The sequence below is a fragment of the Catharus ustulatus genome, chromosome 2 (assembly GCF_009819885.2).
Source record: "Catharus ustulatus isolate bCatUst1 chromosome 2, bCatUst1.pri.v2, whole genome shotgun sequence".
NCBI classification, from domain to species: domain Eukaryota; kingdom Metazoa; phylum Chordata; class Aves; order Passeriformes; family Turdidae; genus Catharus; species Catharus ustulatus.
Window position 1 is genome coordinate 30,883,956 of NC_046222.1, and position 15,966 is coordinate 30,899,921.

At 44.1% G+C, this 15,966-nt stretch overlaps 1 protein-coding gene across 7 annotated transcripts in view; it reads right to left on the minus strand.

Moving 5' to 3' along the window:
- Nucleotides 1-7,832: 7,832 nt before the first annotated feature.
- Nucleotides 7,833-15,966, minus strand: part of TSPAN9 (tetraspanin 9) — a 181,698-nt gene continuing 173,564 nt past the window's right edge. For all 7 annotated transcript variants that reach the window (XM_033052173.1, XM_033052170.2, XM_033052171.2 and 4 more), the window contains 5 exons: nucleotides 15,290-15,364; nucleotides 13,654-13,755; nucleotides 12,921-13,052; nucleotides 12,716-12,799; nucleotides 7,833-11,749 (listed from right to left, as the gene is read on the minus strand). In XM_033052173.1, coding sequence (XP_032908064.1) covers nucleotides 11,678-11,749; nucleotides 12,716-12,799; nucleotides 12,921-13,052; nucleotides 13,654-13,755; nucleotides 15,290-15,364 — 465 coding nt within the window. In that variant the 3' untranslated portion in view covers nucleotides 7,833-11,677. The remainder of the gene's footprint in view (nucleotides 11,750-12,715; nucleotides 12,800-12,920; nucleotides 13,053-13,653; nucleotides 13,756-15,289; nucleotides 15,365-15,966) is intronic.

Below are 15,966 nucleotides of genomic sequence, written 5' to 3' on the forward strand. Positions count from 1 at the left end.
CTGAAGCAGAGGGGAATTAGTCAATTACCCTAGGATAGTGCTTCTTTAATTGTATCAGACAGGGGATTAAAAGAGGATTCAAGTTGGACTGCACCTTGGTTGTCTTTGAGGAGGGCTGCAAAGGTGTACAAAGGGCTGGAGCACCCCATTTCCATAGACAAGCTGAGAGAGTTGGGGCTGTTAACCTGGAGAAGGGGTGGTTCCAGGGAGACCTCATTGTGACCTGTCCTTGGAAGTGTTCAAGGACAGGTTGGGTATGGCTCTGAGCAGTCTGGTCCAGTAGAATGTGTCCCTTCCCAAGGCAGGGAGGTTGAAACTAGATGATCTTTAGGGTCTCTTAAAACCCAAATCATTCTATGATCATATGATCTAGCACAACTTCCTACTTAAATCAGGGTCAACTATGAGATCAGGTCATTTTGTTCAGGACTGTATCCAGTCAGGTCTTGAAATGTACAAGGATACAGACCACACAACCTCTCTAGCCAACCTCTTCCAGACAGTGATTGACTGTCACCGGTGTGAAAAAATTTTCCCTGTATCCTCTCATTACAGATTAAGCCTTCTGCTTCTTAGCCTACCACCATGCATTACTGTGAGGAGCCTGGCCTGGTCTTCTTAACCTCTGCAGAAGGAATCTTCTGTTGGAAGACTGCAGTTAGTTGCTCCCACCCAAGCCTTCTCCAGGCTAACCAAGTCCAGGTCCATCAGTTTCTCCTCACAGGACAAGTACTCCGGCCTCCTGACTGTCTTGGTGCTCCACTGCTGAAGTTATTCCAGCTGATCAATTTTATCAGCCTTTCATAAACTAATGAGCCTCAAACTGGTTGCAGTATTTTAGATGGGGTTAAAAAATCCTAGTATTCCTTTCTTTTGAGATCCTGAATATGGTTGTGCTGTTTTACAGCCAAGGGTGCAATTGTCCCCCACTGCCTCCAGGGCACACTGTGGGATCACATCCAGCTTTCCATCTCCCAGGACCACTTTGACTTTTCAGAATAGCTGCTCACCCATTTCCTAACCCATATTGTTGCTGGGGGTTATCTCGTCCCAGGTGCAGAATTTTGCCTTTGTCCATTTTCAGTTTCAAATGGTGCCTCTGAGCCCACTCCTCCAGCTTGTCTGTATCCCTCTGAAGAGCTGCTCTCTGCTCTTGAATGTATTAACTAAGAAAAACCAAGGAACATAAACTGCCATTATACATTTAACAAGAGGGGAAAGTGGGTGATTGTTTGGTCTTTGCCATTTCACAGTAGATTAATTTTTAATAATCAGTGTAATGTTACATATATGCAACTGAATAATAATGTAAATGATAATGACATATAATTCTGCCAGTATTGCCTGGAAGTAAGCAAAAACCAAACAGAACAACCAAAAAAGTAATAAAATATAAACGCTACATGCCTCCCAAGACCCCCCATAACAGTACAATGACTGTGCCATGAAAAGAAAATACTGACAATGTCTTGCAACTTTTCAGAAAACTTCAAGATTCTATGATGGGCATGTGTATTGCAGCATAAAGGAAATTGTAGGATGCATGTGATCCCTGTGGTATCCACAGACTTGTACACTCACAAATGCATTTGCCCAGAATCAAGAGAAGAGATTGAGGAAATACTCTGCTTATTACAGAGCATCACATCTGGAGTCTATGGCTGTCCACCTCAAATATGGAATTGATCTTGAGATGTGGAGGAAACTGTAGAAGAATATTATTTTACATTCTTTCCTTTAAAATCTTCATCCTATTGATTTGTTGTTCGACTGTTAGATGTGTCTGCTGATTTTTCTTAACCTGAATCTCCTACTGTATCCTTCTGTTTGCTAGAAGAGCCTTTTCTAGCCCTGTTCCTGCTGTGCTTTCCCCAGCAATGCGTATTCTGTACTCTCTTTGGGAGATGGAAAAGATCTGGGAACATCTCAGTTCTTTGATGCCTTTTTTTTTTTTGTTGGTCATATTGACTGAAAGCCGTTGTCCCAAGCAGTACATGGTCTTCCCCTTAATGGAGAATAAAACCCACATCTAAGAGACTTCCTTGTCTCCTTTCACTTTTCTTTCACATTCCTTAGATGTTCTTTTTCCCCCCTATTGTCTCACTCTCATATCCAATATTTCACCATTACTTGGTTGCTTAAAATTTCCAGTTGCCTTTTTTCTGTCTCCTTGTATGGGTAGAATGAGCTCTACCATCCCTGGATTGTTTGTTTGGGGTTTGGGTTTTTGTTGTTGTTGTTGGTTTTGTTTGGAGTTTTTTTTCTACAAGGAGAAGGAGTTCAGGAAGTTTCCACATCTTCAGCTGACATTAAGAGAATTTAAATACAAATAGATGCACTGATAGCAGCTGCAGAAAGCAGAGAGCTTTTAGTTTGTTTGTTTCTCTCTAGAGATGAACATAGAAAACCCACGAGGAAGAGCGCTTTAATACCTGCACTAATTTTTGCCTCCTACCTTTTCTAGGCTAGCACAACATTGCTAACTGCAGCATTGCATAATGACTGTTTACCTGAGTGAAATAGTCAGAGAATGAGATAACCTCAAAACCAGTGAGTCTGCTAGCACCAGCACAATTTCTCAGGTATGATACATGAACAGCTGCATGGGGCTGGTTCTCAATGACCCTGCAGTGCTGCTCCCTCTGTGTTGTTCTAATGGCTGAACTTCCCTCATCACCCTACTTCCCTTATGTCCAGAGACAGATATCTGACCAGGAAGGCAGTAAGCTTCCTGGAATGGAAAATATGACCACCTTCCCTCCAAATTATTAAAACTTTGAAATAACAGGGCTTTCAGGCAGAGATAAGGGAAAAGGAGTAACAGTTCTTTACTAAAACATATATAATAAGGCAAACAAACAATCACAACGACAGCAGCAAAAAGCAGAACCAGGACTGCAGTCCCAGCCTTCTCTTGAAGATCAGGCACGCTCACCTCGGTGCAGTTCCGCTCACTGCTGACAGGGGAGCTGCTGGCTCCCAGCCGGGCAGGGTGGGTGCAGTGACTCCCCCGTGCTGTGGGTGCTGTGGCACCGGCTCAGCCGCTTCTCCTCGCGGCAATGGCAACTCAAGCGAGGGGGAAAGAGGGGAGACGGCTCCCCTTGCAAAACTTACATGGAGCAGCAGCTCTCACTGCCACTGCAGGCAGGGTGAGCTGGTCTGTAGCAAACCACAGTGCAGCCCTATCTAGGGAAACACAGGTGCCCACTCCCCACACCACAAGCGACTGCTCTCCTGTCCAATCACTGAGAGCAGAGGGGGCTGAATCCAGCCCCTGACCCCCAGCCAAGTCTCAGTCCACTCCCTGACCTTCCACAGTATCTCTGCATTTCCCAAGAGAAACCCCCCAGCCAGAGACCTCACTACCCAGCTACTAGCAACCCTTCTTCTGCAACTGCACCCCTTCTCCCCTCCTCCCCCCAGGACCATTTCAATGGAATTCCAATATGTCCAACTAGGTCTTTTGTCTCATAAGTTCTTTCATTCACCCTCTTCCAAGAAACAAATGAGGAGAAAATTACCTGAGAGAAAGAAAGGAAAAAAAGAAAGAAAAAGCCTACCCCCTAACACCTTCCTGTATGGAGTGTGCATAATGTTTGTTTCTATGTACATGCCTGCAATGGACTCCGTCAGCCTGAGATTTGAATATACACATTAGTTCTCTGTATAGAGAAAAAAGACTTATCTGTAGCCTGATGCATTCCTCTCCCACCACTCATTGCAACCTAGGAAAGGATGAAGGGTTATTTGCAACCTTGTTCAATGACTGGATATGGCATCCCTGTCCACCTCACCTCCTAGTGAATAACACTTATGTAAGGAATGGCTTGTCCACCTTTGCTGCCTATGCTGGGCTGGACTATCTCTGAGGAAAGAGGAGCATCTGCAGAGTACAGTAATTTCACGAATACAAGTCGCACGGAGTATAAGCTGCACTCCCGGTGCGTCGACAACGTTGATGTCTTTGTCAATAAAAAAGCCGCACCCGAATATTAGCCACACTTTTGTTTGTAGCAAGGATCCGTGTGCAACTTTCACAAATTTGCCAGTTAGTAGCAGAATCGCGGCATAGCGGGGTTTACTGGCTCGGGGCGGGGCCAGGCAGGCTCGACCCGCTCATGGTTGCCGACGGGGCAGGGTGGCCCAGCTCGGCGCTACGGCTGGGTGGGGCCGCTTGGGGCCAGCTGGGCGGTGCTGCCGCTGCCGCCGCCGGGCTCACTCGCACCCCCTCCCGTCTGCGCCGCCGCCGCGTTTGTTCGCCCTGGCCAGCACTGCAGGCCCCCGCGCTGCCGGGCTCCCCCACGCTGCTGGCCCCGGTTCTGCTGGGCTCCCCCACACTGCTGGCCCTGGTTCTGCTGGACTCCCCTGCGCTGCTAGCCCCGGTTCTGCTGGGCTTCCCTGTGCCGCCGGGCAGCCCCGCCCCCCGGGCTTCCCGCTTCTGCCGTGCTCCCCTGCGCAACTGGGGTCCCCTGCACTGCTAGCCCCACTTCTGCCAGGCTCCCCTGCACTGCTAGCCCCGGTTCTGCTGGGCTCTCCACGCTGCTAGCCCCGGTTCTGCTCGGCTCCCCTGCACTGCTAGCCCCAGTTCTGCCAGGCTCCCCCACCCTGCAGGCTCAGGCTCTGCCACCCACCCCCTGCTCCGCTGGCCCTGCCTCTGCCAGGCTTTCCCACCTCTGCCGGGGCTGGCCGGGCTCCAGCTTGGCTTGGGGCTGCTGTGGGCTCTCACTTCCATGTTGGCAGCTTTTAGAATATTGTTATTATATTAGCCGCCCCAGAGTACTAGCTGCAAATCCGGGTTTCCACCAAAATTTTGGTGAAAATGGTGCAGCTTGTATTCGTGAAATTACTGTACTTTTGAGCCCAGTTACATTAGGCAGCACAAGCAAGTATCCATAGTTTCTTCTGTGTCTGGGGAATGTGGTGAGCAAGACTGAGATGATCAGAGACTGCCACACTGCAAACTGGGGTTGGGAGACTGTTTATCTGGGAAGTCTGGAGGCATTCATAAGAAGAAGAGGCAAAATTGCATTCCACATCTCTCTTGATCCTCATGATTTATCCATCCACCACCACTCAAGTGATGTTTAAGAGTGTACTGGGGTCTGGCTGGAATAGAGTTTATTTTCTTTGTAGTAGACTGTATGGTGCTGCATTTAGGATTTGTGACTAAAGCAAGCCCTGTGTTCCGGCTATTGCTGAGCACTGCTTGCACAGCATCAAGGCTTTTTCTTACTCCCACTCAGTCCCCCTCAGGGGTATTTGAGAGTTTGGAGGGTGCACAAGCAGGACAGCTGACCTAAAGTGACCCATATGATATTGTATGCTCTACAATATTGTACAGTAAAATAAATTTAAGAGGGATTTTGGGAAGGCAGCCATTGCTCAGAGACTGACTGGGCATCAACCTGCTTTTGCATTACTGTTTTTTTTTCCCCTTTCCTCTTTCCTTCAGTTAATAAACTATATTTATCTCACCCTGTGAGTTCTCTCACTTTTGCTCTCTCCATCCTGCTGTGGTTTTCAGGGGGGAGTGAGTGAGATACTGTGTGGTGCTTAGCTGTGGGTGAATGTCAACCTGCCACAAACTGAGAAAAGAAAATCTCCAGAGTCTCTCTGGTGTACACACAGTCGGGCTTCTACACAGCACAGCACACATGCATCCGAGCTGTAATCCATGTACTCACCACTCCACCGTTTACCTCAGGATGCTGTGAATTGCCAAGGGATGCACCACAGCCAACTCCATCTGCACCATACCTGAGGCAGTGCTGGGACAGTGCTTGGAGATTCCTTCTACAGGGTACAGAGGCACCCATCTACTGACCTTGTTTATATCTTGCATGACCTCCTGATTGCAGGGAGGGAGGACTTGGGGCTTTTGCAGAGAGCACCAAGGCAAGTCTGCACTTTGAGCTGTTCCTCTGCCCTGCTCCTCCATGTGGGTACCAGTGTTACTGTCAAGGGAGACTTTAGGCAAACCAAGAGTGGCTACAGGGCACTGGAGCTCAGGTGCTGTTCTCCTTGGTCCTGCCAGTGGAAAGGCAAGGCTCGGGCAGGAGAGCCCCCAACCCATGGGTTAAGACCTGACTGCACAGCCAGTGTTGCAGACACAGCTTTGGCTTTTATGGCAATGGACCTCTACTTTGAAAAACAAGGACAAGAGCATGTTTTCTAATGGGCTTTCCAGCTTAACTGGGTTAGCTTGCCCTAAGGATGCCCTAAATTAGCTTGCCTCTGCATGCTGTGGGGTTCTTCTGGTGTCTCTCCTTTTGTGGCCCTCCAGTGGTACTGTGGGCCCTCCTTGGACTCTTTTAACATCTGTTCTTTTCTTGGTCTCTGTGAAGCTACTCTCTGCTCTCTGAAGGTTCTTTCAGTCTTTCTGCTGTATTTTCTCACCTCTCCAAGGCTACTGTATGATCTCTGGGTCACTTTCTTGCCTACCTTTTTTCACCTTTCTGAGTCTAATCTTTGTTATCCTTCGCATTTGCAGACTTTATGCTACTTTCTTCTCTTTCTTCTCTTCTCTTTCAGGCTTTCTTCTAATCTCTCAGTGTCTGTGAGGCTATTCTGTTCTCTGGGACTCTCCCAACCTCTCCACTTCTTTCCTAGCCTCTCCAAAGCTGCTTTAACTGTCTTTCAGTTTCTTCCTTCCTCTCACTGAAGAGACTTCGGAGCACTTTCAGTCTTGCTGCTTGTTTCATATCCCACTCACCCTTCAGCCCCTTTTCCTGAAGCTTGCCTAGATTTTCTGGGGCTGTTTTAATCTTCCTTCAAATTTCATGGCATCTCAGCAGCTTCTCTTCTTTCTCCTGAGACTTTTTCAGCTTGTTTCTTCCCTTCTCCAAGGCTATTTTCTGTGGCTCTTTTAGCCTCTTTTCTCTTAAAAGCCGCAGGCATACACTCCTACAGCACTTTCAGAATCTCTGATACTTTCTTGTTATTGTCAAAGTCTCTTGTGTGTTCATCATGGTTCTTTCAGGCTTTCTACTACTTCCTTTGCCTCTTTGAGGCTACTTTTTGATCTCTGAGTCTTTTACAGATTTTTGGCTCATTTTCCTTTCTTTGATGTGACTCTTAGGGGCACTATCAATCTTTCCATCCCCCCCCCATCCTTTTTATTTTTTAATCTTCTTTTGAGGCCACCCTTGGTACTACTGAGTAGTCTGAAGCTCCTTTAATAGCTCTGAGACTTTCTTGTTATCACTGAGCCTCTTCTGTATTCTCTATGGGGTCCTTTGCCTTATCTCTTTCTTGGCCTCTGACACTGCTACATTTTGTTTTCTTGAGCACTTAGAGACTTTCTTCCCTTACCTGAGGCTAGTTTATGCACTCAGAATCTATTTCGTACTCTCGTTGCATTGTTCACTTCTGCTTGCCTCCTGTTTCATCTGGGAATCTTTCAGCCTGTGTTCTACTGCTCTGGCATTTGGAGGGCTATTCTGTAATCATTCTCTAGCTGAGTGTTCATCAGTGTTCACATTTTGTCTGAGACTTCTCAGTGTCCTCTGGATGTCTTTCAAGCTCTCTGTTTTGTCCTCACTGCAGCTATTCTGTGTTCTCTGGGACCCTTGCATTCTCTTTCCTGTGTAAGGCTCTCAAAACCATTTTTCCTTTATTTCGGGATTTTTCACAACTTTTTCTGTTTTAATATTGTTTTGAAGGATGAGAGAGAACTGGGGAAAGTGAGGAATCTTTTCACAAATGAAACAACTTCAAGAACTCTGGATTTCAACTGCAGTGGAGCTGAAATAGATGTCTCATCTTTTGGAAGTTTTTTTTGTCCCTTCTAGTTTTGGTGGTGGAGTTAGAAGACAAATGAGCTGAAAGAGGCACCTTTTTAAAAATCCTTTATTTTTATATCATCCTAGTAAAAATCTTTAATATAAAGGCGAAAGTAGGTATTGCATAGAAGAAACACTGGTGCAAACATCACCCGGTGGGAATGGCATGTTGTTTTTTTAGTGTCTACTCTCTACTGCACAACAGATGGCTAGCCCAGAGGCAAACATCTCCAGGTTTCCCCATGCCTGCTACAGGATGAAGCTGCTCAACTTATGGAAAGAAGTTACATCAGAATTATGTGTGGCCTATTACATGCTGCTCCCAAAAACCATCTGCTGGGAAAACATCCTTTTCCTCCTTGCCTTTTCTATGCCTGACTGTTATGCCAGGAAAGACCACAAGGATCAATGTGGCTGCCTCCTGTGCTTGCATCCTCCCTGTGTGTGAGTTTTTATTTCATGCATAGAAATGGAGCAGGTGGACACAGGATAGGAGCCATAGTCCACGTAGTCAAAGCATGACATATCCAAGGCATCTTCTGTCATCTTGGAGACATTTATGTCATTGTCTTTTAGCATTTCACATGCTACTTAGCTGTGGGCACTTTTTTTGAGCACCTTCCACCTGGGCTTCCTGTAACAAACAGCCTTGTGGTATGACCAGGAGTGAGCAGAACGCACTGCTAATTCACACTTCATCAGCTTTCAAACAGAACTTCTTCAGGCAGTTCTCCTGTTTTGTCTCTGCATAAGTTCTATGGCAGCTCCTAAGCATGAAGGACAGTAAGACAGCAGGTATGCTACAGTCTGAAGGAACACTCAGAGAAACAGCACTTTCACAGACCTGAACTGTGCTTTCATGAATTAGAGATATAGGGAGGTATGCATTTATACAAATCAATATTTGTGTATAGTAAAGATACTTTTACTCAGTATCAGTTTTTATTTAAAAACATGCTAAAAACTTATAGTTAAATAATCAGAGTGACATTTGGGGAAAACACACAGGCAGCCACCCACCAGCATAAGCAAAAAAAAGTGCATACATACATGAGCCAAAGCTCCCTTTGACCAGATTACAGGACAATTAGTGCCTTCTCTGACAAACTGACTGCTGCAACATCACAGTTTCCAGAGCTGTGTTTTGCTGCCTGGGAAGTGGTATTACCTTTCTGCTTCTTTGAGGATGTCTGTCATCACCTCCCACATCAGAGAGTCAGCTAGAGACACAAATCAATCCTGCTTTTGACTCCTCTCCTGTAGGTGGCTTCATAGAGATGAATACATGAAGCTCATGTAACTATTTCACTTAATACTGTGCTTAAAATGCCTAAAGTAGTCATTAAAAAAAGATTTCAGGATCTATGCTTCTAGATCATGAAATGGAATGAAGCATTCTATAAAAATAAGTTTGGATGGAAGGCAAAGTAGCTGAGTTTGCAACTACACATTTCATCTCTGAGTTACTCATAAACGTCTTTTATTTCCTTATTACTCTCACTAATATATTTTACCATTTTTTGTACAAAAACTGACTGCAGATTAAAATTTAAGATGCGGCAGGTACCACTGTGCGACCCAAAAGGACAGAGATGATTCTCCTACTCAGCCCTGCACCTGGCTCTTTTTGAGCACCAGAAAATCTGGAGAAAGCTAAGCACCTCTGCCCAAAGGGAGAATGCAGTGGAACCATCAGACGAAAACCATCCTGTCTATTTTTGCAAAAATGGGAACTCATCTTAGCAACTTTGGATACAGTCTTACATGTAGCAGCAGATACACTAGGCATCAAAGCCCCTTCTTCAACATGGAACAGCCATCTCCAGTGAGGCTCAGATGCTTCTGGTCCCAATTTTTGTTAGAAATTGAAGTAAAACTGGATTCAGTTTCTGTGCTTTCCCTCTGCTTCTTCCCTGACTCCTTCAAAGGTTATCCAAGTGAAATAGCTGAACCCATATGGCCTTGTCTACTTCAGTGGGAAACCAGAGCCCTGTGAAACTTGGGCATTGTGCTCATATGGGCAAGGGCTGTGCTCTAAGAATAGTAACCTTCTTCTTCACTGCAACACCCAAATTCATCTCTATCTCCCACACATTCACACTCCTTCCTGTCACACTGATTTCATAGGAACTCAAAAAAGTGACTTATAGGTCACACAAAACACTATTGCTGCCAGATGTACAGATGCATGCGGGACTTATTAGGAAGATAAATAGGGGACTAAAACCTCCCAGATATAAAGTGGCTCAACAGCTATTTCAGCCCACAAGGAAAAGATAGGCTGAATGATACAATGAAAATAACATCTTTTTAGAGCTTGAGGTATGCATATTCAGACTGGACATAACAGAATCTTGTTTACCAGAGGAGTAGTTTGAGATGGCATGACTCTGAAAGGCACAAAATCTCCATCCTCAACAGTGTCTGAAAGTCAGCCCAATAATGTAATAGTAATAATCAGAGCATCCTCCATTGTCTGAGTCTTTCCTTTTTCCTTCACAAAACAGCAAAAACTTGTAACAATGGGTTAGTGGGGGCCCCACACAATGAAGAAGCATTCAAAGTAGAGAAATACACATTCAAATTTTCTAACAGGAATGTTGGGAAAAATATGCATTGAGTAAACTACTCTAGTGGATGAACTTGGTGATCTGTCAGCAAAAGACAATTCTGTTCTGAAGGTGTGCCAATACAGACCATCTCTGAGTGCTGTTCTGGAAGTTGCCCCTTTTCTGCATCATCTGGTCACTCATAATCAAACTGTCGTTTCTAGCTCAGGGAGACAGCTGTCTTTGGCCTGAGGAAATCCCTACAACAAAGGCCATGGCACAATAATGGTGCCACAAAATTGCCATCCCCTTCCTTCACATCCAGCAGCTTGCCATGCCTTAGGCAAACTATTTGAAGCAGACAACACAGTCAGTGAAGTCTGCTGCCAGTAGGTCAGACTGCAATCTCTCTCCTTTGTGCCAGCAGTAACTTGCTTAGTCAGTACTTTTAGCTTTCAAAGTAGCATAACATAGAGCAGCCAGGCACTGCTTTGGGTGAGTAAAGGCATTGGAACTTTGCCTTTCAGAAGTAGGAGGTTCATCATCTGGTCCGATGGGAAGGCTTTGCATTCCATCTGAGGAAAGAGTCTCTGATTTTAAAGGAAATACCTTTGTTACAGTAAGGGCATCAAGGCCCTGATAAAGGTAGGTGCTGCCTCCCCGTGGACTTGAGAAAAGTTATGTCTTTGCCTGCATCCACGGTCAACTTTGCAAAACATGTCCTCTTGAGATCGCACAGCAGTTCCCAAATTAATGTACAATAAATGTGTAAAACCAAAAACAGTAAGAAGTTATAAGTCAGGCAACTAAATTCTAAGCTATATTCATCATAATAATAATCATCATTATCATAATAAAAAAGTATACACCGTAAGGTACAAGAAGCTGCAAAGCAAAGCAGCTCCAATTCCTAGGACTCTCAGTTAGAGTGGCTTTTCTGAGTCTTCCAGTAAATCGGACATAAGGGTTGAAAACCTAATGGAAGACTTTGAAGAATTCTCCCTTGAAGTCAAACACACATAATTTTTGCACATATAGCATGGATTAGTAGAGCAAAACATTTTCTTAAGTTAAGAAACATTCTTAGAGCAGATCTATGATTTCATGTAGAAAATCCATTTGTTTGGGGAGTTTCCCCCCTCTTTGGCAAATAAATGGCAAATGTGAAACAGAAAAAAAGAAAAGAGTCAAACAAGTCGTGATAATAACTGGACGACTAACAACGAAGTGGATCTGTCAAAGGGACGGATTTCCTCAGCAGGGCTAGGCATGATGCTCCTTGCAGTCATTCTTCGTGTTCATTTTATGATGAGACAGAAAGGTTGATGTGATAATGTTTCAGAGGCTTTAGGCATCATATTTTTTGCCAGTCCTGTGAATCTGCTGGAATAGTGTCATGGAGAAGGCCATGCCAAGAATCTGAAGGAAAACAAACAATAAGGGCTTTAGTACACGAAGGTTGCCAAAACTGCACTGCTGACCTGTGTTCATGGCCCAGCAATAGTTTGAACAGTCATTCTACACTAGCCATATTTCTCAAGCTTCAACACTGAGCAGTAAACCTGAATATATGTTTTCAGGAACATAGTGATGTCCAGGGTTGTATCTGTCAGAGCACAGATGAAGGCCAAAAAGCTCTCAGGGTTCTTTGTCATATGTGCAACAATTTTTCAGAATCAATACATACAAGTCACTCTTCCCTTTGACCCAACAACTTGTGCTTGTTTAGTCAGGTAACTAAACAAGAGGTAACTGTGACTGAAAAGATCAGATACAGATATTCTACTCCAAAAGTACGGCAGTGATAGAATCATAGAATATCCTAAATTGGAAGCAACCCACAAGGGTCATCGAGTCCAACTCCTGGCTTTGCACAGGATAGCAAAAATCACACCATGTGCCTGACAGCATTGTCCAAATGCTTGAACTCTGACAAGCTTGGTGCTGTCATCACTTCCCTGGAGCAAGAACCCCAAAATCTTAACATATTATTATGATACTTCTGCACTTGTTTTTTAAAACACATCAACCTCCTCAGTTCAGTGGCCATGATTTGACTAATTTTGATAATTTCTAGAAATTGCTTCCAAAATTAAAAATCAACCAGTTCCAGCATAACAGTTGGCTTATGGGAACTCCAAACAGGGACCCTGAAGTCAAAACACAGGCAAGCAAAACCCCAGTGTAGCATGTCTTCTTTGCAGGACTGACTACTGACCTGCTTCCTTTCTGAGCACATAGCCTTAAATGAACTCATAAAACAAATCTGACATTTTGGAAATAATATTCCAACTCAAAGCAGTTGAGCATCCCTTTTCACACAGCAGAGTTAAGAATGTTGACAGCAAATCAAAGCCATGTTAAAAAACATCAGACCAGTATTACCTGCATTATGAGGACACACATCCCAATCGAACCAAGGACATGTTTATTGTCATCAAACCACCTCATAACTTCCTCATAACATCCCTGAAATGGTGAAAGATGAAAATTGAAACCCCACAGTCACATTTTCTTTCTAGGTGCATTCCCTCTATTTTGTTCCTTCCCAACCCTACTTAAGACCTGACCTGGGCAAAGTGAGCCTTACCCTTCTCCACAGTGATTCAGTAGAGTTCCGTCCACAGTCTTGGGAGTTTTCCTTACAACATCGGTCTGGAACAACGTTTTCTCCCAGCACTGGGTACCAATCAGTATAGTCATTCACACCACAGCATTTCATCTGTGCAGAAGTAAAGGAGTATAAATTAACTAGCACAGTTTGTAAATTGTGCATAACCACAAACTTTTATTTCCAGTAAACCACTCTGTATTTTCAAAAAGGCCACCACAACACTTTTGTAATTGTAAAGTGTTCAGTGGTTGCTAATCACCTAAAGCAAATACTTAAAAATACACAAAAAAAACCCAAAACCAAAGAAAATAAATGGCTCCACACCCAAATCTTCCTGTCACAGAGACACGAGCCCAAACACCAAAACATAAGATAATAAGTCCACAACTGCTAAAAGCAAGATCCTGCCAAAGCTGCAGTGCCACATGTGCAGGTTTGGCTGCCTCTCTGCTCTTACAGATCATCTCCATGCCTATGATAGCCACAGAGAATCCCAGACAGGTAAGCATCTTTCACCTTACAGAGTACATTTTGGTCCTGTGTTTCACAGTACTCCTGGGTTTCACTCCTGGATGTTCAAGAGTGTAAAATCAGAAATCAAAACCTGTGTTAGCCAAATTTTAGACTAAGCACGGATGTCACACTTAACAGACTGCGGCAGTCTTGATGACCAAATTGTTACTATTTTACTACTGACAAAATATGTTACCTCTGCTTGAATGATATTCCATGCATTTTTCAGTCCAATATTATTTTCTGAATTGTATAGCTTCATACCTTCCTTCAAATCCTTCTTTGCACTCTCACTGACCTGCACCACATAGAAGATAGAGGAAGTCAATGCACTGCTGTTTAGAAGAAAGGACCAAATGGTACAGACACACATATAGAATGTCCATCTTTTACCTTCTCTCACAACAAACTTAACATGGGTAAAAAGCTTCAGGACTCACACAAATCATTGCGACCTTTAAGCAGCTGCCAAGGCCTAGTCTCTCCCTCAGATTGCAAAACATTGGATTAAATCTCTCGAGATAGGAGACCTCTGCTAAAAGTCCGTCATACAGTCATCATCTGATTCAAACTGAACATGACCAGCATAGATCTGCTGAGCTTGCTGTAACCTTGCCAGAGACAGCTGTTGGCAATACCCCACAGCAGCCCCTCCTGCCTGTAACCGATGGCCTGTTTTTATTTGCTAAATCCCAAAACCAGAATCCCGGCTTCTCAACCTTAACCAGAGTCCTGGCTTCCCAACCTTAGCAGAGTTATCCTTCCATGGATTCAGGCAGGCTATAGTGAATAGCCAATACAAAATCAGTTGAAAAAAGACATTATTGTTTTTCTCCTTTTGGGAGCAAGCTTGTAGGATTTATGACTTTCAAATGTGCTTTCTTTCTTTAGAAGACAAAGTTGGAATGCTTAATAGGCAATCTGAGGTGTCCCATTTCTTGTATTCGTTTCAGTCTGAGCCCTGAGTCCTGGATGCAGGTAGGAATGTACCTTGCCTCTGTCAGTAGTGAGCTGGTAGAAGAGAAAGGATTATGGTCCTGGCGTAAAGGTCAGCGATATAAGATCTGTTTCATCCCTCTTTTACCACCCACTCCAAATCAGCAGTTCACCTCAGCTCCCTGAAAGTAGCAGGCATCATAATGACAACCTGAGAAAAGATAAAGGCTTGAGAGGAGCTTTTTTAAAATAAGTCTGGACATATTCGTACTGTAAGATTCTGCCTTGTGTTCAGCAGAGGTCTCCAGCTCCCCAGTCACTTTTCTGGTGTTATGTATCTGATGGGCCAGCAGTTGTGCCTACTTTGCTTAGTTGCCACGAGATGGTAGATTCCTACAGATGGGCTTTATGAGAAACTGCCTCTAGATCCATTCTGCACTCACGCCAAACTCTCTGGGACTGCCCAATCAAGTGAGATAACTGGTGGCATTTGGAATAACCTGTGAATATCCTATGCCTCTCTGTTCCAGTCCTGTTCAAAGGGCTGCTCTAAGAAGCTATAAGGTTTTAAGCAGGACCTTCCACAACCCAGGACTACAAGATGATCAGCTTCTTGCAGACATCAAACATGTTGAAGGCTATCTAAGATTTCAGGACAAGACGAAAAGGGAGGCTCTGGACCATGGTTTCCTTTCAGGGATTTGTCTCCTGCTTGTTCTCCTCATCACTTCCTCCTCCCCCTTCAGAAGCAGCTTACAATAGACAACCAAAATCTCAAGGTTAAACCTTCACCAAAGTGAAGATCCAGGAGAACCCACATACCTTAATCAAACAAAAAATTAAACCTGGTTTACATGCTAGTAAAGATAATTAATCTATATGGCATATTTGCTTACCTTATCCATATAAACAAAGAATAAAATGACTAATATCAGCTCTGCCAGGAGAATTATCAGCAAAACGATGAAAAACTAGAACAAAGAAAAAAGAGATGGTGTATACACACTTGTCAACTAGAGAGTAAACCCGGAGCTGTCGGAGCTGCTAGAAACTATGAAGACGATAGGTTTACTACCAGTTTGCAGGTTTCAGCCATGCCTTTGCCTTTTGACTGCTGTCACAGCACACAGTCCTGGGAATCTCTTTCCTTCACACAGACTACAGAACAGATGCTAAATCCCTTAGCGCAAAGATCAATGTGACATGCCTCAGAAATTATTCCCTAGCAGATGGGCTTGAACCACGTGTGACTCTGGAATAGTCATCATATTATTCAGCACTTCTATTCCCAGCTCTGTATCTGAAATCTCTCTCTCTGCAGAGGCATCCCAAGTGTGAGTTCTAGTAGTTTCTCTTTTCATGCCCAGTAGGCATTTTTTTTCATGCCTTTATGCCCTAGTGGACTCCAGACAGGCATGGCACTTGACCTCCAGACCCTGGGGAAGAAGCAGTATGGAGCACAGCTAACTCTTCAATTGGAAACTCATGACAGTCATGATAGTATAAAATTATTTTTGCAGAACCTCTTAAGAATATAAAACCTTTTTAAAAAAATTATGCTGGTGTTGCAGTT